Source organism: Camelina sativa, chromosome 7 (genome assembly GCF_000633955.1).
Source record: "Camelina sativa cultivar DH55 chromosome 7, Cs, whole genome shotgun sequence".
In the NCBI taxonomy this organism is placed as follows: Eukaryota; Viridiplantae; Streptophyta; class Magnoliopsida; order Brassicales; family Brassicaceae; genus Camelina; species Camelina sativa.
The window spans coordinates 32,766,916-32,787,372 of record NC_025691.1 but is presented as its reverse complement, the minus strand read 5'-3'; the positions used below and the strand labels follow the sequence as shown (position 1 = coordinate 32,787,372).

At 33.8% G+C, this 20,457-nt stretch overlaps 4 protein-coding genes across 4 annotated transcripts; 3 read left to right on the top strand and 1 right to left on the bottom strand.

Moving 5' to 3' along the window:
• LOC104703927 lies at positions 283–1,034 on the bottom strand. Its single transcript, XM_010420019.2, has one exon. It carries the CDS (start codon positions 773–775, stop codon positions 332–334), a length of 444 nt encoding a protein of 147 aa, XP_010418321.1. The 5' UTR covers positions 776–1,034; the 3' UTR covers positions 283–331.
• Positions 1,592–4,211, top strand: LOC104703926. The gene is made up of 10 exons (XM_010420018.2): positions 1,592–1,729; positions 2,022–2,086; positions 2,202–2,628; positions 2,742–2,825; positions 2,896–3,011; positions 3,121–3,229; positions 3,335–3,460; positions 3,575–3,719; positions 3,788–3,844; positions 3,930–4,211. Exons 1-9 carry the CDS (start codon positions 1,613–1,615, stop codon positions 3,805–3,807), a joined length of 1,209 nt encoding a protein of 402 aa, XP_010418320.1. The 5' UTR covers positions 1,592–1,612; the 3' UTR covers positions 3,808–3,844; positions 3,930–4,211.
• LOC104703925 (scarecrow-like protein 28) lies at positions 4,994–7,861 on the top strand. Its single transcript, XM_010420016.2, has 2 exons — positions 4,994–6,213; positions 6,289–7,861. Exons 1-2 carry the CDS (start codon positions 5,796–5,798, stop codon positions 7,785–7,787), a joined length of 1,917 nt encoding a protein of 638 aa, XP_010418318.1. The 5' UTR covers positions 4,994–5,795; the 3' UTR covers positions 7,788–7,861.
• Positions 18,719–20,452, top strand: LOC104703924 (F-box protein PP2-A11-like; the record flags this gene model as incomplete). The annotated part of the gene is made up of 3 exons (XM_019228121.1): positions 18,719–19,312; positions 19,466–19,584; positions 20,068–20,452. Coding segments are annotated over exons 1-3 (831 nt in total), but the record flags the coding sequence as incomplete, so codon positions are not given.

Below are 20,457 nucleotides of genomic sequence, written 5' to 3'. Positions count from 1 at the left end.
TAATTCTTCCGAGGATTGCATGCATCTAATATTTTATTTAATGTATTTCGGTTTTGGCTTTCGCTTGATGCACTTCTATGTTTCGGTTTGATGCACTTCTTTGTTTCGGTTTGGTTTGATGTATTTCGGTTTCGTTTGGTGTTTGTTTGAAGAACAACTCTTCAATGTAAAAATAAATAATCATTTTTCATATATTATGATTTTTTAATGGGGGTTTTAATATGTCTTTCTTTCTTAAAAAAAACAATCAAATGTTTTTAGTTTTGAAGCTAACATTGGGAACATATATCATGCTTTGCTTTGCTAAATACTAGTATGCATATTAACTCAACTACGATAGTAGTGTAAACTGCACTCTCTTGGTTCGTTCCTTGCTTTCTTCATGTCTTGCTCGTTTTTGCGCTTCATCTTCTTTTATTGCTTCTTCTCTTGCTTTTTTTTTTCTCTCTTTTGCATCAATAATTGCTTTCCGCATTACATTCAGTGCAACTTTTGATTTTTCCCAAACATCAACTGCCATCTCATCGATCGCATTAAGATTTCGAAGAAAATTTAGGCCTGAATTTGTGTTTCGTAGAACTTGTAAGCAATATGCAATGTGTTTTGTTGTATTGATGATATTCCCCATATGTGAGATGATCGGATTAGTAACGGTTAAGAATGCTTCATCTGCCAAATCCGAGTTAGTGGCTTTCATGTAAGCTGTATAAAAATAGTCCACATTCGTCCTAGCTTTATTAGCTTTAGAGTTTATCTCCTTAAATAAAGTGTCCATACGAAGAAAGAAAAAAAACTTAATAACAAAGTTAGTATTATTTTATACTAGTTTTTACTAATAAGAATAAGAGCAAGCTAGAGAGAATCGTGATGATGCGTAAGGGGTTCAGTACACACACCCTTATGTACACATATATAACACTTGATTAGCAAGTTCAACAAATATATCAAAGTGTATTCACCATAATCAATTTCCCAAAAGTTTTAGAAAAGTAGATTCTAAGATCTACAAAATTGAAACATTTTATGTAGCAGAGAATCACGATTCACAAATTGTGATATAACATGTCTAATGTGTTGAGAAGTTTTTTTAGAGACAATCAATCTGCCAACTTTAAAGTTTTTAATAATTTGTAAAAAGATAAAAGTATTAATTTTTCTATTAAATTTGTATAAACAAAATATTTATGGATATTCATATTCAAAAAAGAAAAAATTGTAAAATCAAGATAAATATAGGATAAAATATTTATGTAAACACATAAAGGCAAATTTATAATATGTTAAACCCAAAAAGTTCAAATATTAATAAATGAAAAGAAAAAAAATCTGTATATTAAGATGTTTAGATATATATAAAAAAGTCATGAATTCATTACCATTTGATTCTAAAATATATCTCTAAGAATCTTCAAATAAATTCCGGTTCGGTTTTGGTTTAAATATTTCGTTTTGGTGTTCGGTTTACCCCTCCGGCTATCCCCATATTAGGTCTTTATTAAAAAGCCCATTAAATTCGTTAATAAAGCCCATTAGTTTTTTTTTACATATCACAGATTGCGAATAAAAGTACCCGTTGTATTTCACTCCCTCTCTGTTTCTCTCTCTTCCCAAGATGGAGGAAGAAGATATCTTCGCTGGTTCATCAATGGCGAGTCTTGATTCACTGATGATCCTTACCTTCGCGAGAATCAGACGCACTGAAGAAGAATATGCTGCTCATAAAATCCTGGTTCATTTCTCTATTTCTCCTCATTCATCGATTGTTCTTTAATTAGGGTTTTTGGGGATTTACGGAATCGGAGTTTTCTCCCAATGGGGGTTTTCTGGGATTTACGAAATCGGAGCTTTCTTTCGATTGTTCCTTAATTAGGGTTTTTTGGGGTTTTACGGAATCGGAGTTTCTCTCAATTGGGGTTTTCTGGGAGTTACGGAATCGTAGCTTTCTTTCAATTGGGTTAACGTAACTGAGTCCAAGATTTCTGATTTCTGTGAGTTTTTTTGTTTTTGGTTTTTGTGATCAGCAAAGTGGAGGGAATCTCAATGCAGCTCTTGATGCGCATTACCGTTTAGAAGATTGTGCAAACATGTAATCACCTTTAACACTTTTGAAGCTTTCTTGTATATCTCTGGATCTTATTGATGTAGTGATCACAATAAGATTGCTTTTGAAATCTTTGTTTATTTGTTTCGTTCTTGGCTAGTGCGAGTGGATGTTCTAGTCCAGAGTCTGAAGACGAGTCGATTCCACCAGTACAAGAAGAAAATTTTCCTAGGGAACACCTTACTGATTCTAGTAGAAGGATTATTTCTTTTGCTGATGATCTCAGCGCAATTTCTAGCAACTATCTAGTTGGTCGTACAACAGGGCCACGAGATTTAGTGGAAGCTCCATTAGAAATGAGGTATGATGCATTTGGACGCCGTGGCCATACACCAAGAGTTCTCCCCAGCAACATTTTGCTTCACGAATTTGATGGTCTTGAAGAAGAAATGAAGGTAATTCGTTTCGAGGAAGATGCAGCTGAGTTTTTTGGATATGAGCCATTTGCACGTCATGTACATACACCAAGTGTACCACCCATCCACACTTCGCTACACGCCATCAATGATCTTGAAGAGGGAATAAAGGTATTATGCTTTGAGGAAAAAAGATAGCTCAGTTTTTGGAGTTATGATTGAGAGATTCTACCGAGTATCCATAGTATCTAAGCAAAGTGTCTTGTGCAATGGGATTGCTATAGGGAGGACAAGACGCTCTTGCTGGACATAGAAAGTCTCACCTACAAGATCCCTACCTTGCTCATGCTATCTCTCTGTCCTTGGAGGTTTGTTCTTCTTTTCTCTAGCCGTGCGTTTTGTGTTTACTTTGTTCATATCTAACTCGAAATATCGCAGACAGCCGAGAAAGAGAAACAGTTGCGTGAGAAAGCTAGTAGGATTGGAGAATTAAGATCTGAAGGTTATGAGGGATCCAATGTAGAGCAACGGCAGATGAGATATTCAAGTAGTGGGTATGCCCATATCTTTTTTCACTCGTGTCTTTTGGAGTAATGATTTTTGTTTTTGCTACCATGCAAAGCTTCACACTCTTTGGTTGTGTTTCGTTGCATGTTAATCTAGTGTGGAAGCAAGAAACACATCCTACCACAGTAAACCCGATGATGAAGATAGTATGTCCAGAGGTTTTCCTGCTGCTCCGCGTCTGATCAATGCTTCTGATTTAGATGAGGCATTCACAAATCCTCCTGTCTTAATTTCTATGTGCCACACGGAACAGAATAACTCTAATCAGCTTAATGTTGGCTAATAATATGCTTCCTTGATGTGCTTATAGTGGTCTACTTTACAAGAGGCAACAATGATTGGTCAAGTTCCTGAAAGCAGATACCGATCAGGAACCCTGGCTCCTCACACGCCTTTGCCTTCAGTAGACGCTCAGCGCCGGATGTGGGAGAAACAGGTTGGTTATTTAAAAAAACCTGGATTCTAATGTTAATTTCAACTCAATTCAGTACCCACCGTTGAAGAACAGAACTCAAGTGTTTATGTTTCTCCTTTTTGTGTGGTCATTAAGGAACTTGAGAAGCAATTGACTGAAAAAGAAGCATCATTGCCTCCAGATTCAGCCATGGATGATGAAAATACTGTCACCCATTGTCATACGTATGCCAAGTGGAAACCGCCTTGCCTGCCGGTTCATGAAATCCCACAATCTTCAGGTACTTTCTTATGCGTTTCTGTTCACCTGTCAACAACACAGTATGCTTATAATGGTTTTCAACTGCAGGCGCTTTTGGACTTCATTGACGTTAGTAGATTGATCAAGCGTAATACTTACAGATTGGTACCTTCACTGAACCATATACTTCTGGTTTTTTTTACCACCAATTTATTGAAACTCTATTACTAATGTCATGTGGTTATAACAGGTGAAACCATTCCCACGACAGACATTTGGTGCAGAACAAAGTTGCTTGACATTGCAGGAGATTGGCCTCGTAAACAAACAAGAGGATTTGTTTTTGGAAATCATCTTGTTTCTTTCTAACACATATCACTTTCACTGTAAAAATCTAGTCTTTTCTTTAAACAAAATCATTACTTTTTGTTTTTCTGTGTGTTTGTTGTTGTATATACTAACATTGTTACAGTGTAAGCATTAAAAGTTACAATAGACCAGAAACTACCCATTTTTGTTAACTCAATTTTTACACAAGTTTCAATGAAATTGATTTTTTTTTGTTTTTGTTACGGGTTTTTAAAGGTTTTTATTTTTTATAGATGTTATAAAAGATGGTAAACTTCAAAAAAAAACATTACAATATTTGTTTATCAATTAAATTAAATTTTGTTCATAATTTATGTGAGAATACTTTCTGTAGAAAAAACAGTACATGTAAATTATTGGTAAAAATAAAAGAATAGAAAAAGATTAGTAAATCTAAAAAAAATCATTAAGAAACACAATCTTACTAATAGAGAAAGAATAGTAAAACATATTCACAAAAACTGACAAAATTTACTAATGACAGATAAAATTTAATACCCATAATAGTTCTAAAGGTTATACAATGATTTTTTTTTTTTAATGAGAACATGTCATAGACTAAAAAGTAATAATAATTTCTTGTTGACAAAAAGAAAAACAAATATAATAATAATGCCTTGTTGTCTTAAAAAAATATTAACATTATTATAATAATGTCTTTTACGTGTGTGTGTGTATATATATATAGTTAAAAGAAAAAAAAGAAAAAGTCGTAGTTGGCTTTCCCAATCAAAACTCATTGATGTCCGTACACACCCAACACACTTCTTCCTCTCTCCCAACGGTCATATTTCTCCGACAATTTACAAACGGTCACTAGAGCCCCCCTCACCTTATTTTCCTACCGTTAGATTCGGAAGATCCAACGGCTCAGATAGATTAAGATCCCTCGTGTACCCACTCACTCACTCACTCTGCCCAACCCTCTCTAAAAAAATAAAACAATTTACTGTAAAAAGAAAAGAAAAGTTGCCAACTTCAATTCTCGAAGACCCAACAAGAAAACAAAAAAAAAAGTTCTCTCAAGTATGGTATTTGTAGAAGCTGTATAGTACCCCTTTACCACCCTGTAGAGAGTTAGTGAGAGAGAGAGAGAAACCAAAAGTGAGTGAGTGAGTGAGAGAGAGAGAAACAGAGAGAAGAAAGGAACAATCTTTTAGAGTGTTTGGATCTTGATCTGGGGTTCTTGAGAGTTTTGGATGTTCTGAAAGATCTTCTTCTTGACTTGGCAAACCGGAATGGCGAACCGGAATGGTGAACCGAGACTATCGAGTCTGTTCATCCAGCAACTTCGAGGTCGTTCTTCAGTAGTAGTCTCTGTTCGTGATGATGTGAACTCGTTGGTCGTCATTGTCATCTAGATGAGATTTTTTTTTTCTATAAAAGTTAAGGAATCCGATGATTGTTTTATGGTAGATTGATTTGAAGATAAAGTTTTTTTTAGATTAGTTCTGATCATTCTTTCATTCTTTCTTGAATATATAGAGATTCGTTTTTGGGGTGGGGCTTCAAATTCAATTCATTCTTCAATTCTTTTTTTGCATATTTAAGTCACAATTCATTTCTTCATATTAGGATTCACTTTGATTTCATTAAAAACCCAAAAGAAAAAAAAAAGGATTTTGATTTTTGAATCTTTGTTCATCGGATTCTATTTTTTAAAACTATCAATTGTTGTTTGTGCAAAACACACACACACACTTAGACCATCTCTCAAATTTTTTGGGTTGGGTAGATTTTGTAGAGGATGTTGGCAGGTTGTTCAAGTTCATCATTATTGTCACCGACTCGAAGATTGAGGAGTGAAGCAGTAGCAGCAACATCAGCAACAGTATCAGCACATTTTCCCATGAACACACAGAGATTGGACTTACCATGCAGTAGTAGCTTCACTCGCAAGGAAACTCCTTCAACCCGACCACTTGGACGAAGCATCTCACTCGACAACACCAACAACAACACCAAGCCGATCGAGCGCAAGAACAGTGGTTGTTCGCTTAAGCAGAACATAAAGCTTCCACCTTTGGCGACAACAAGAGGAAATGGAGAAGGGTTTTCTTGGAACAACGACAACAACAACAGAGGGAAGAAGAGTTTGAAGAGATTGGCGGAGGAAGACGAGTCTTGTTTAAGCAGAGCGAAGAGGACAAAATGCGAAAACGAAGGTGGTTTCTGGTTCGATCATTTTACTGGACAGAATACATCTACTCCAACATTACCATTTTCTTTGACATGTTCAGGTGATGGTGATGATGAAGGAAAGGTTTGCTTTGTGCCTAGTGAAGTCATCTCTCAGCCTTTACCGAGTAATACAAACTGGATTGATTCGGTGATCACTGAGTTAGCTGGTATAGGAGATAAAGACGTTGAGAGTAGCCGTCCTGCAGCAGTTAAGGAAGCTTCTGGATCATCAACAAGTGCATCATCAGAGAGTCAAAGCTTAAGCCATAGAGGAGTACCAGAGCCTACAAATGGTTCAAGGAACCCTTACACACACCGAGGAGGCAGCACAGAGGAAAGAACCAGCGGAAACATCAACAACAACAACAATCACAGGAACGATCTACAGAGAGACTTCGAGCTTGTTAATCTCCTCACTGGAAGTTTAGAAGCGATCAGATCGAGGAACATAGCGGCGATTAACCATTTCATTGCTAGAACCAGTGACCTCGCTTCTCCTAGAGGAAGAACACCAATGACTCGTCTTATAGCTTACTACATTGAAGCATTGGCACTAAGAGTGGCTCGTATGTGGCCTCACATCTTCCACATCGCACCACCTCGTGAATTCGACAGAACAGTTGAGGATGAATCAGGAAACGCGTTGAGGTTCTTGAATCAAGTAACCCCAATTCCAAAGTTCATTCATTTCACAGCCAACGAGATGTTACTCAGAGCATTTGAAGGCAAAGAGAGAGTTCACATTATCGATTTCGACATCAAGCAAGGCTTACAATGGCCTAGCTTCTTCCAAAGCTTAGCTTCAAGAACAAATCCACCACACCATGTTCGGATCACTGGCATCGGAGAATCCAAACTTGAGCTAAACGAAACCGGAGATCGTCTCCATGGATTTGCGGAGGCAATGAATCTTCAGTTCGAGTTTCACCCTGTAGTTGATAGACTCGAAGACGTTAGACTATGGATGCTACACGTCAAAGAAGGCGAATCAGTAGCTGTAAACTGTGTTATGCAGATGCACAAGACGCTATACGATGGAACTGGAGGAGCGATTAGAGACTTTTTGGGTTTAATCAGAAGCACGAACCCAATTGCTCTTGTTTTAGCTGAACAAGAAGCAGAACACAACTCAGAGCAACTCGAGACAAGAGTTTGTAACTCGTTAAAGTACTATTCGGCGATGTTCGATGCGATTCACACGAATCTTGCTACGGATAGCTTAATCAGAGTCAAAATCGAAGAGATGTTGTTTGGGAGAGAGATCAGGAACATAGTTGCGTGTGAAGGAAGTCATAGGCAAGAGAGGCATGTGGGTTTTCGTCATTGGAGGAGGATGTTGGAGCAGTTAGGGTTTCGGAGTCTTGGAGTCTCGGAGAGAGAGGTTTTGCAGAGCAAGATGTTGCTTAGGATGTACGGATCTGGCAATGAAGGGTTTTTCAATGTGGAGAGGAGCGATGAAGACGGCGACGGAGGTGAAGGCGGAAGCAGCGGTGGAGTTACTTTACGGTGGTCGGAGCAGCCACTTTATACGATCTCAGCTTGGACTATGGGGAGTTAGGGTTTTTAAAAAAATATATATAAATTTTAGGGTTTTAAAGACTTTAGAAAAAAAGGGGACAATGTTTTAAAAAAAAAAATAGGGGAAAAATGAATTTTATTCTTTCATTCATTTTCTGGGTGGGTAGGTATTTAAATTCTTTTATAAAAATTTGTAAGGATTAGAAGAAATATTTTGTATTAGTTTGAAATCTTTTACATTGTAACTGGGAAGGCTTTTCAATGTTCTTTAAATCAATAATAAAGTGAATTTTTTTATATATCTATTGCAAATCTAGAAAGTTTAGTGATATTTTACTTTGATAATTTTGTTCTTAAGGAAAAAAATCTTTAGAATTGAAACAACAAATGTATGTTTAAGAAACTAAAATCTACCAGTGTGAATGTTCATATGGGCCTTGTAAGAGAGTCAAGCCCATCGCTTTCTAGTAAATCTCATATCTCTAACTCTTGGTTTGATTATTTCTTATGTAATGATAGGTCAATTAATATATCACTTTTTAGTATCTAAATAGTATATACTAAAGAAAAATATCCATTATACTTTATAATTATTTGACTGACATTTTTTATAGGAAAAACAGATAAGTACAATTTTAATTTTAATCTATATAGTATATAGAGAGAGATTTTTATTAATATAATTATTGTTGTTAAAAATATAGATATAATTATTATGACTATATTTAGGATATATATGTATATATAACTACTAATGACTTCAAATCAATCACTATACACAAAGTTTTTGTTTACAATTAAAACTATGTAGATATCAATCTAATTGGTATAATTACCCCTAGTATCTTTTTGAGTAATTCTTCTTTTTAGTTTAGACGCACGGAAGTATTTGTCGAGTAAGTAGTGATTTCAAATCAATCACCATTAACAGATTTGATTAGAACTTGTTTTTGAGGTGAAAACTAAATCAAATTTGTAAAATAAAACTTAAGAAAATAAGAAGTTTGCTCAAATCCTAACCGCAAAAAGGTACAATTTACTTTAATGATAAAAAGGTACCAACTTGAACATAGTTTTATGCAATAAGAAAAAAAACAAAGGACAAGTTGCACGGTTTTGTCTCCTACGTACTCCTTCTTTGTGGTCCGCCGATCATGTCCTTATCATTCATCTTATTTATTTAATTTTACAGTTGTTTTCTGATGTTTATGATGTCAGTTCTGTAATATTTTTGTCGTCTAAGCTCGAGTCTTATCGCTTGGTGTGTCACTATCCAAAATAGAAACAAGGGAAAACAACAACACCAACAAATAACACAAATCGGTATCGTTAAGCTTTTCGACTAGTGATATTTTCTTACGTATAATTTATCAATTGGTGTATGGAAAAGGCTGACGGAGAACCATACAATGAGGTTGGTCGGAAAGTAGTTCACTATTGAGTGGTGAACACATTTCAGATTATATGTGTGGTCGGTAAAACATTCAATTCACCTAAAAAAAAAAACACAGTTTTTTTGTGTGTGTGCACAAAGTATAAACCTAAATCAATTAATAAGATATAAATTAACTAGCTATAATCTTTTATATCTTTCATTAACTAGCTATAGTTTCCCAAAATAAAATATATAAATTAGAATTACATTTTTTGGTCGTTATACAAGAAAGAAAATGTTATTCGTTAGAGAAATATGTATACAGTTTGTAGATAAAAATAAAATAGTACTATGAATAATCATATCTGAAAGACACATAATTGTTGTATAGTCATTATCGATCAAAGAATCGACAATTAATGGAGATAGAGATTTTTACGTGTTCGAAACTTGGAATATACCACACACGAGGAGTCGAGGACCTGATGAGGGCATTAATATCTACCAAACTCATTTTCGTGCCGAATAAAAACATATACCAATTTATATCAAAAGAAAAAACATAGATATTCAATTTCGTCAAAAGTATCCTACCTAAAAACTAATACTACAAAGTTCTTGTTTCTTTTGGGTCACAAGTCGAAAATTCTAAAACAATTGCACGTACTCACAATCATGAGTCGCAAAAATTGTATGCACGACTTTGTTCGTTTATAAAGGTTTGTGACTGTGTGCGGCTAGCAAAGGAACTAAGATTGTACTATAACAGTATCACTCAAATTTGAACATCTAGTAATCTATATATTGGACGATCAATCATTTTTTTAATCATATAATGTTGATTTTCGTACGCTTACAAATATCCTCATATTTAGAATAAGTTTCTTAAATTGTGTCGGCTAGAACATGATATTTTAATTATGAATTTTAATGGAATACCTAGTACCTACGTGTAGCCTATCCAAAATACCGAAAAAGACTGTATATTGTATAGTTAATTAGAACTTAGAAGAAGAGCATGGGATCATCATACATTATTGAAAAGGATTGCACATGACATCACTTCATAAACAGTGGATTCCATCTTCCCAATCGTATTTTGAACAATTTAAGTTTATTACTATTATTTTTGTTTTGTTTTTGAGCTATATATATAAAAAAATCCATGGTTGCGGTTGATTGCTTATTCATTCCGTAACCTTTCGGCCAAAAAATATAGCATCAGAAGAGATTTTAAATATTATGATTCTATATATAGCAATTTTATTGCCTTTTTTTTTTTCGAGTGGTCAACAATAACATGAATGATTCGAACCAAATTCCTAAAACAAATCTATTAGTTTTGACTGTTATATAAAAAATAATACTTGGTGTTCAACAACAATAAAAAACTAAATAATATTCTTAAGTAGTTATAATATGTAACCACCATTTTATTATACAATATGCATTTTGCATGTTACTATAGTTAGTAAACGAAATCCATATATTGAGAAAAATGATATATAATAATACTATAAGCTTGACCATGCAACTTTTAAGAAAAAAAAAAATTAACCATCAAAACGTCTCAGTACCTGCCTAGAATCTATGGCACTCTAGCTGAATCAAAACTCAGCATCCTATCCTTTACTAGCTTTTCATCACTTTTATTCCACGAGCAGCCAATATTGAGCTTGCCAACATTTGCTTTTATCAGTGTATAATGTTGAAAACATCGCCTAAATTAATCAAAGTATATGTGTTTTTGGTTCATTTGCCCTAACCCAACTAACCTATAAAAATAATTGGAAAATACGATCTAAGATACGTATGGGTCTAAATTTGCATCGTCACGGAAAAATCCACAATTACACGTCCGTGACACGTACATTCAAACGTGCCATGTTTTCCACTTCTCAGCAGCATCCACGTACACGTTCCCCATCTAATATCTATCTACGCGTAATTGGTGGCATTATCTACTGTATTTTTAAATTCAATGTATCCATGGAGCCTGTTTTGTTTCTTTTGTTCTGTATTTAATCATTCAATATTTCTATTTTCGACTTGTCAAGCCGAGATGTAAAATAATTGTCCGTCATATGATTTTACGAGTTATCACGATGAGTGATAACTTATCACACATAACCGAATAAAATATCTGGTCGACAGAGAGAAAAAGAAATATCTGGTCGACAGAATGAAAAGTTTTGTCACATGACACGATGCATTCTCACTATTAATACAAGTATCATGTTACAAATATCTTTATAATAATAGTATATGTTTATGTCCGATGACATGAGGCTTAATGCTTGTGGAATATATATGTTTAGTTGAAATAATTGCAACTTTCGGCGATAACCAGGAGATGGCGTTGTTTTATTTGTTTAACATTCTCTATGTCAAATTGACCCATTTTTCTAATAGGGTCCTGAGGCTATTATTTATATATAGACTTCAATTCGTCCGAGATTATAACCAAAACCAGAAAGAGTAAAAAGTGGCAAATCAAACTAGTTCTGGGCAGATAACCGGAACCGAATGGACCGAACCGAACCGAACCGAATATTTCGGTTTCGGTTCGGGTTCGGATAAGGGGTAATAACCGATTGGATAGTATATTAGATATCCATGGATATCGGTTCGGTTCGGATATTACCCGATATCCATTCGGTTATCCGAAAATAACAGATCACATTAATAGCCCACTAATATTTATATATGTATAAGTCCAATACACCAAAGCCCATTAGGAATTTTGATAATATATCTCGTTAAGCCCACCATAAACATATCTATTATGTAATCTAAATAATCCTAAACGCCTAAACCTAATATCTTGCTTCCCTCTTCGCCGCGCCGACAACAACAAGAAGTGAAGAACGAAGGCAGAGAGTTGGTTTTGTTTTCACTTATCTGATCTTCTCTTTCGTCGATTCTTTGGTTGTATTCAAGGTAATTATCACTCAATGTCGTGAACTCGTGATTGTTTATAAAGTTTCTCATTTTCATAGATTCAATTCATTAAGGTTATTGTTTATATATTTATAATTTTGTAGATTTTCGTAGGCTCGATTATAAATCTATACTTATGATTAGTTATGATGCATATAGTGACTTTTTTGTTGTTGTTTGCATATCTCGATTGTGTAGATGCCTATTTCGTCCTGCCAAGAAAACTTTGTGGATGGAGAAGAAGATGAAGTTATGGGTGAGGGTGAGGAGGATTATATAAATGTTGAAGATGATGAAACCGGTTGCAAGAGGAAAGCCAAAACAAGAGCTACTGGGTCTACTTCCCAAGTAGAAATGAAAACAAGGTCTCCGGTGTGGGCTCATTTTACAAGGCTGCCAGATAATAGAAACAGATGCAAGTGCAACTATTGTTGTCAAGGGTTGAAGTGTGCGACCACTTCAGGAACTTCAAATTTGGCCAAACATCTTACAACATGCAAGTCATACATCGCTTGGAAGCAAAGATCGACTCAGCAAAATTTGAATAGCGGTAGTGGAGTTTCTACTGGGAACATGCAAGTGGGCAGAGTAACAGAAGCAGTTTTTAGAGAGGCATGTAATGAGATGTTGGTGTTAGGTGAGCTTCCTCTTGCCTTCATTGAAAGTATAGCATGGAGACACTTCTGCAGGCGGGTTCAACTTTACCAGCCACATTCCAGAAGGACAGCCACTCGAGATATTGTTCTAATGTATGTGAGCCAAAAAGATGCCTTGAAGAAAATGCTTGTAGCTCAGAAGCAAAGAGTTTCTCTCACTACTGATATTTGGGTCGCACAAAGCACAGGAGCAAGCTACATGGTAATTACTTGTCATTTTGTTGATTCTTGTTGGAGGTTGAGAAAGTTGATCATCGGGTTTAAGCATGTTTTGGACCATAAAGGAGCAACCATAGCTGATGTTCTTCTAGATTGTTTGGCAGAATGGGGGATAGAGAGGGTCTTCACAATTACAGTTGATAATGCTACAGCCAATACAAATGCTCTTAAGATATTTGTGGAGAAGTTTCAAGAAATAAGTCCTCATGCATTGATATTATCTGGTTGTATGATGCATGTCCGTTGTTGTGCCCATATATTGAACCTCATTGTCAAAGATGGTTTCAGTGAAATGAGTAAGAGTGTAGCTGCAGTTCGTAATGCTGTGGTGTATGTGAGAGCTTCAGGTAATAGGCTTGAATCATTTGAGCATAAGCTAGATTCAGGGAGAATTACTAGAGGTAGTTTGACTTTGGATGTCAGAACTAGATGGAACTCTACATTTCTCATGTTGACTAGAGCTCTTAAGTTTAGACACGGGTTTGACAAGATGGAAGCAGAAGACAAGCTTTACAGTGATCATTTTCTAGAAATGGATAATGGTCAAATGAGAGTTGGGCCTCCGTTGAAAGCTGATTGGGATAAGGTTGATGGATTGATTGATATTCTCACAGTCTTCTACCAATCTACATTAGTTGTTTCAGCATCTACGACGGTTTGCTCTCATAAAGTCTATAGTGAGATTTGTGATATTGATAATCATCTAACTACAGTGAGTAAGAGTGCTGATCTGGATTTAAGTGTTAAAGCTGAAGCAATGAGAGGGAAATTTGACAAGTACTGGGATGGTTTAGATAATATCAATAGGCTTTTGATTATTGCTAGTGTCTTTGATCCTAGGAATAAGATGAAGTTTGCTAATCTGTGTTTTGAAACCCTATATGGTAAAGGGTCGTTGCAATCTAAGTGGCTTGGTGAGTCAGTATCTGATGTTATGGTTAAGTTGTTTGAGGAGTATAATACAAATCGATCTAACCCACCAGGTTTTGCATCATCAGCCTCTCAAGGTGGGACAACTGCTGGAGGACATCGCCCTGCTTATCATGTTGCGGATGTTGAAGTCAAAGTGGGGACTGAGGGGATGGCTTCTGTTTACAACAAGTTGGTTAATGAAGAGGGATATGATGAAACAAAGACAGAGCTTGATATATACTTAAAGGAAAGCGTTGAGAATCCAAAGAGCAGTTTATTAGGAACCGAATATGATGTGTTGTCATGGTGGAGGTTCAATTCAACAAGGTTTCCAGTTTTATCTGAACTAGCTAGAGATATTCTAGCTATGCAAGTTTCTTCAGTTGCTTCGGAGTCTGCTTTTAGCACTAGTGGTCAGATTCTTGTTCCACAAAGGAGTTGCTTAACTCATTACATGATTGAGGTCTTGATGTGCACTGAACAATGGATGAAGGCTGACCATCACATAGGTGAAAAGGGAGTGGAAAACTTTGCACAAATGGTTGCTGATATTGAAGAGCAAGATCAACTTGAAAAAGGTAACACATCCAGATTTTAAGTTTACCAATTGTCTGCCTTTTGTCTTGTTGTCAATGTTTAAAAGCTTAATGATTATATGTTTTTCATTGTGTAGAGTTTCAGTTCGCAAGTGAAGAACAAGGCAATTAAACAAACACACGACAATGACTCATGTACCTTTCTTAGTATTCCTTCTTTTTAAGAACCGAGTATATTATTATGTATTCTGACTTTGTGATCTAATATATTTCAGGCAGTAGGAGAAAAAAAGAAGTTGCAGATGGAAGAACTACCAGTTTGATTCTACTACTTTTCAAATCTCAAACTCTAAACCTTATTCTCCTTTAATCTCTTTAACTCTTTCTACCTTTTGAAACTTGATATCTGATAACATGTTCTTATTGTTGGGATTGTTTTGAATGATTGTAACTTTTGAACTATTGTACTTGTAGTTTCGGATAATTTTGGGTGTTATTTAGTAGGTTTGTATATTTAAGAACCAAACCCATTAATAACCGAAATTTTCGGTTCTGGTTCGGTTCTTATATCAACTATCCAAACCAACCCGAACCGAATGAGTACCGAACCGGAACCGATCCGATTAGATTCGGTTCTCTTATGGATAGTAAATTCAATATCCAAAATACCCGATACCCGAATGGATATACCCGAACCCGAACCGAATACCCGAACGCCCAGGACTAAATCAAACCAACAAAGATGCCAGCTAATAGCACAATGTATGAGTTTTGTCTTTGTGTGCACTGCTGACAGTACTTATTAGTGCTTTTGCTTGGATTCTTTGCCCAACCAATTAGAAAACAAGGAATTCTCTAATTCGTGCTTACGTTCCAACCATTAATTTTCCTGTCCGTTCTTATATTCATAAAACATTATCATTGTACGTACGAAGATGATGAATATACATTATTAGAAAGTTCGAAAAACTAACCACCCCAATTCGCTACTAGCCTTTACACGTTTTTGTTATGTGTGTCTCACAGATGCAGTATTGTTGACACTGATCGTTCGTTCTGATGTTACGGTATTATGGTTTAAGTAACAAAAAAAAAAGAGTTTCTGAATAACCCAAATACATTGACTAACATTGATATATATGTTCAATTCAAATTCTTGGTTCTTTAGTCTTTTACATATACCACTATTACTTTAGACTATTATAGTGGTACATACGTACGTACTCAAGAAAAAGATCGAAATGACTTCGCACGCGCCATGACCCTTGACCGTCGATCAAATAAGACTTGGACGCGTTTGTTACCAACTTTACCATACATATCCTCTTTCTTTCGTTTGTTTTAGTATTTGTTTTGATTCAGCATATCTGAGGTATCTTAATCTGAATACTGTACATGTGTCTCAAATCAAATTATACTTTTGATATACAAGTCGGTTAAATCAAATTCTTATAGAAATTATTCTTTTGTAAGAATTAGAGATTAGAATAATAAGAATAATAATTTAAGATGTAATATTACTATATTAGTGAAGTTTTATCAGCTACACTTATTGTAATTGTAAAATAGTAAATTTATAAACACACAAACTTTTAATATATAAATAAATGAGGACTGCGTCATTTACATTATACTTTTATTTCTATGAATGGTATATAACCCCAAAAATAAAATAAAAATCTAAGAAAGATTTAATTTACAAATCTCTTGCCAAGTTCGACTAAAAATGTGATAATTTCAGCTATATGAAATCACGGTGATATTAATTATATGAAATCACGTGATTTTAGCTATATTAACTCATGGTGCTTTCCACAAATGATTTCTGCATATTCAAAACAAATTCACATGTTAAATACTATTTAATAAATAGTCATTCACCTTCCTTTTATGTGTCGCTTATAAATAATTAGATTACTTTTTCAGTAAATTTTATTATCTGCAGATTGCGGTAAAACAATCTTATCTTATCGAAAACACGTTTTCATAAACAATCACATTGAATTATGAAATCTTGTAGAGATTTTCTGTACTACACAATATTATCATTAATCATGTCTTATAAATTTATTGGAATCTCATCATATCGAAAGATTCTTTTCTTCCATGCGATGTTTTGTACTGTGTTATTATTATATGAAATGAAATAATCCAATTTAGTTAAAAAATGAGGATGGGTTGTTTAATTTCATCTTATTACTTATATAGTTATACAGTAAAACCTCTATAAATTAATACTCTATAAATTAATAAACACTATAAATTAATAAATTTTGCTGGTCCTAAGTCGGGTCAGTGCAAAAATTAACAATATTCGATAAGATAATAAGACAATAATTTTTTCGAAATCTCCTTATAAAATATGGTCCCAATAATATCATAAATTAATAATTATGTAAAATTATATATATATATATATATATACTGATATAATAGTGTATGTTTCTCCTAAAGCTCAATTCTATAGAACAATTGTAATGTTGTATTTTCAACCTATAATGATATCTCTAAAATATTTTATAACATGTCATACAAATAATTAAATTTAAAGTTTTAATTTTTAGATATGCATCATTTACAATTTGATAATTTGACAGATTATTAAAATAGGAGAATTGATATTATTATTCATAGATTTGAATTTATGTGTCTCATGTGTATAAGTCAATTTGTCTATAATATTTGTAATTTATTGTAAATAGTGCTTTCTAAATATTACAAGTTCAATTCCTAAACCATAAAATTTATAACATCCGAAAGTTTAATCTTATTTTGCTATAGTTGTTCCAATTCATAATTTTTTAAAAAATAAACAATTAAAAATATATCTATAAATTAATAATTATTAATTTACACTATAAAATAATAATTATTAATTTATAGATAAATTAATATCACTATAAATTAATAAAATGTCTTAGTCCCAACATTATTAATTTATAGAGGTTTTACTGTATGTGCTAATCTTGGAACCTCTTCAATTCTGTGAGGATGATATTTTTTTTTTGTATATTGTCAAGATATTATTTTTATTCTAAAACATGTTGACTTCAAACTATATCACAAAACAATATTCAGTGAAGTTTTGAAGGATTTAGAAATCTTTTCCACATTTCATTATAAAAAATTCTTAAAAAATGTAAGATTGTATTAAATAATGTATGCTAAAATATACAGTATATACATGACAATTTTGACGTATATATATAAGAACATTATTATTATTATTTATCCAAATATCATATATAATATGTATGAATACCAAACATATAAAATTTAAAATATATTACACGTAAATAATATACCTAATCAAGAGTTTGTGAAACATTAACATGAAAAACGCGTCGGGAACAAAAACTCTTGCATGAAAATTCCGTGTAGAGTTTTGTTGGAACACGAATCTCGTCAATATATCCGTTGGCAAAAGTACTATCTCACGAAATACATGTGAAAATTTTGTATATTTATGATTTAAAACAATCGTTACATTATTTATTAATAAATAAATAATGATTTTAGTTAAACTTTTTATTCGTTTTAAAGGCAAAATATGCTTAAACTAGATAGAGTTTTAGATATTATATTAAATAAAATAAAAATAGAATTTGCAAAGCGCGCACTTGGTTAAATAATATTATATTTATACATTTTTTTAAAACTATAGCATGATACTCGTGTGAAGTTTATATGGTCAAACATCTAAATGTTTATACGTTACAAAAAAAGTTTCACATAATTTTTTATACATGTTAGATTCCATTGTATTGATTTTAATTTTAATTTTATATATTCAACATTATAGAAAAAGATATATTAAATTCTATAATACGATATTTATAAACTACAAATTAGAAAACAAAAACATTACTAAGATTTACTCTTTGACATATTCACATAAAAGTTATTATTTTTATTAAGTACAAATTACAAAATATAAATATATATATATAATATATATCTATATTCAAATGCTTAGTCATTTTATTAGTTGGATAAAAACGAATGGTTAGTCTTGTACATATATCTAATTCTTACAAGACCAACTCATCGATTACAAATGGATGTGGAAAAACAAATCTATGACCCATACTTTTCTAATTTAGGATAAAAAATAAATAGATAAAACAATATCCAACAGATTCATTTCATACGACAACAAATACAAGAAATAAAAAAAAATACATGGTTAAACAATAAAACTGCAAAAAATTTGCACATAAATAATAATGACAGCCAAAATAAAATAAAATAAATAATTTTATTTACTTAACAATTAATTTAATAAGAGACTCGAGAGTTGAAGCATATATATAAACACACATATCCCCTCCCATTTGCGTCACCGTCCATAAATCAGAATCCTGACACCATTTGTGTCTGTCACCACCAAACCCTTCTTTTCTTCTCCATTCTTTTTCCTTCTTCTTCTTCTTTGCTTTGTTTCTGAGTTACGATTTGTGATTTCTTCGCCAACACAGAAGAAAACCCAAAACGAAAGTTTCCAAATTTCAGAAGATTTCTCTGTTTGTTTTGTTTTTTTCATTGTTCTTGTTTGATTCTTCAATCAAATCACAAAAGGGTTTTGAGATAACCCCCGTCAATGGGTGCAGGGTTCTCTCTGTTTCACAAAAACTTATCGTCTTGTTATGGAGATCGAGATCTGACCAAGCCTGGTTTAGGAGATTTGCCTGAAAGTTGCGTGGCGTTGATCCTCAAGAATTTGGATCCGGTTGAGATCTGCAGATTCTCGAAGCTGAACAGAGCTTTTCGTGGCGCCTCTTGGGCTGATTTCGTCTGGGAATCGAAACTTCCTCCTGATTATAGATTGATTCTCGAGAAAATCCTCGGTGGGTTCCCGGAGAATCTGCGTAAAAGAGACATCTTTACTTTTCTCTCTCGAGTTAATTCATTCGACGAGGGCAACAAGGTTCGTCCTTTTTTTCTTATAGATTTCTTTCGCTTCAAGTTAAATTTTTAGGGTTCTTCTTTTTTTGGGGATTTATTTGTTAACTGATTCCCATTAACGGTTTTAGGAAATTAGAGAAGAAATTGATTCGATTTGTTTGATGGTTTTCTGCAGAAAGCTTGGGTAGATAAACGAACCGGTGGGCTCTGTTTATGCATATCGGCTAAAGGTTTATCGATAACCGGAATTGATGATCGGAGATACTGGAGTCATCTTCCGAATGATGAATCTCGGTGAGTTTTTTTCATTAGATCTGATGATGATTACATGCATCATGTGCTTATGGATGCTTGTGTTTGTGGGGTGTTCGAAGCTTTTATGTGCAAAGTTTTGTATATTTCCTCTGTGTTCTTGTTAGATTCGTTGGTTCAATTAGTGTATGATGTTTGCGACGATTGAAAAAGGCGACATTGTTAGTTGAATTAAGGTTGTTAATGGATTCAAATCCTAACTTAAAACCTAATGTTTTGTGATGCTATAGTTTTCAGATGTGATTTAATTTTGTTTTTTTTGTTGTTGTTGTTGTTGTTGTTTCTTCTGTTCAAAGTTTTGATCTTTCCTCTGATTTCTTGTCTCGTTGGTAAAATTATTGATTGATGTTTGCTATGATTGTGAAGTGTAGTAAGGCTGAATTGGATACAAAATCCAAACTTTTGGCTAATGTTTTTGTGATTCTTAATTTGACGATATCCTATTTTTGTTGGTGATTCCTGCAGATTCTCTTCAGTAGCATATGTTCAACAAATCTGGTGGTTTCAAGTTGATGGAGAAATTGATTTCCCATTCCCAGCTGGAACGTACAGTGTTTTCTTCAGGCTTCATCTAGGCAAACCAGGGAAGCGGTTTGGTTGGAGGGTTTGTGACACAGAACAGGTTCATGGCTGGAACATTAAACCTGTTCGGTTTCAACTCTCAACTGAAGATGGTCAACATTCTTCATCCCAATGCATGTTAACCGAAGCAGGGAACTGGAGTCATCACCATGCTGGAGACTTTGTGGTCAGTAAGTCGAAAAATTCATCGACGAAGATTAAGTTCTCGATGACTCAGATTGATTGCACGCATACTAAAGGCGGGCTGTGTCTAGATTCTGTAGTTGTGTATCC

Excerpts from the sequence above, each read along its gene's own strand:
- LOC104703927 (XM_010420019.2), bottom strand. The coding sequence starts at position 775 with ATGGACACTTTATTTAAGGAGATAAACTCTAAAGCTAATAAAGCTAGG.
- LOC104703926 (XM_010420018.2), top strand. The coding sequence starts at position 1,613 with ATGGAGGAAGAAGATATCTTCGCTGGTTCATCAATGGCGAGTCTTGAT. Across the intron at positions 1,730-2,021 it reads ATGCTGCTCATAAAATCCTG|CAAAGTGGAGGGAATCTCAA; the intron begins GTTCATTTCTCT and ends TTTTGTGATCAG. Across the intron at positions 3,012-3,120 it reads ATGAGATATTCAAGTAGTGG|TGTGGAAGCAAGAAACACAT; the intron begins GTATGCCCATAT and ends ATGTTAATCTAG.
- LOC104703925 (XM_010420016.2), top strand. The coding sequence starts at position 5,796 with ATGTTGGCAGGTTGTTCAAGTTCATCATTATTGTCACCGACTCGAAGA. Across the intron at positions 6,214-6,288 it reads GACAAAATGCGAAAACGAAG|GTGATGGTGATGATGAAGGA; the intron begins GTGGTTTCTGGT and ends TGACATGTTCAG.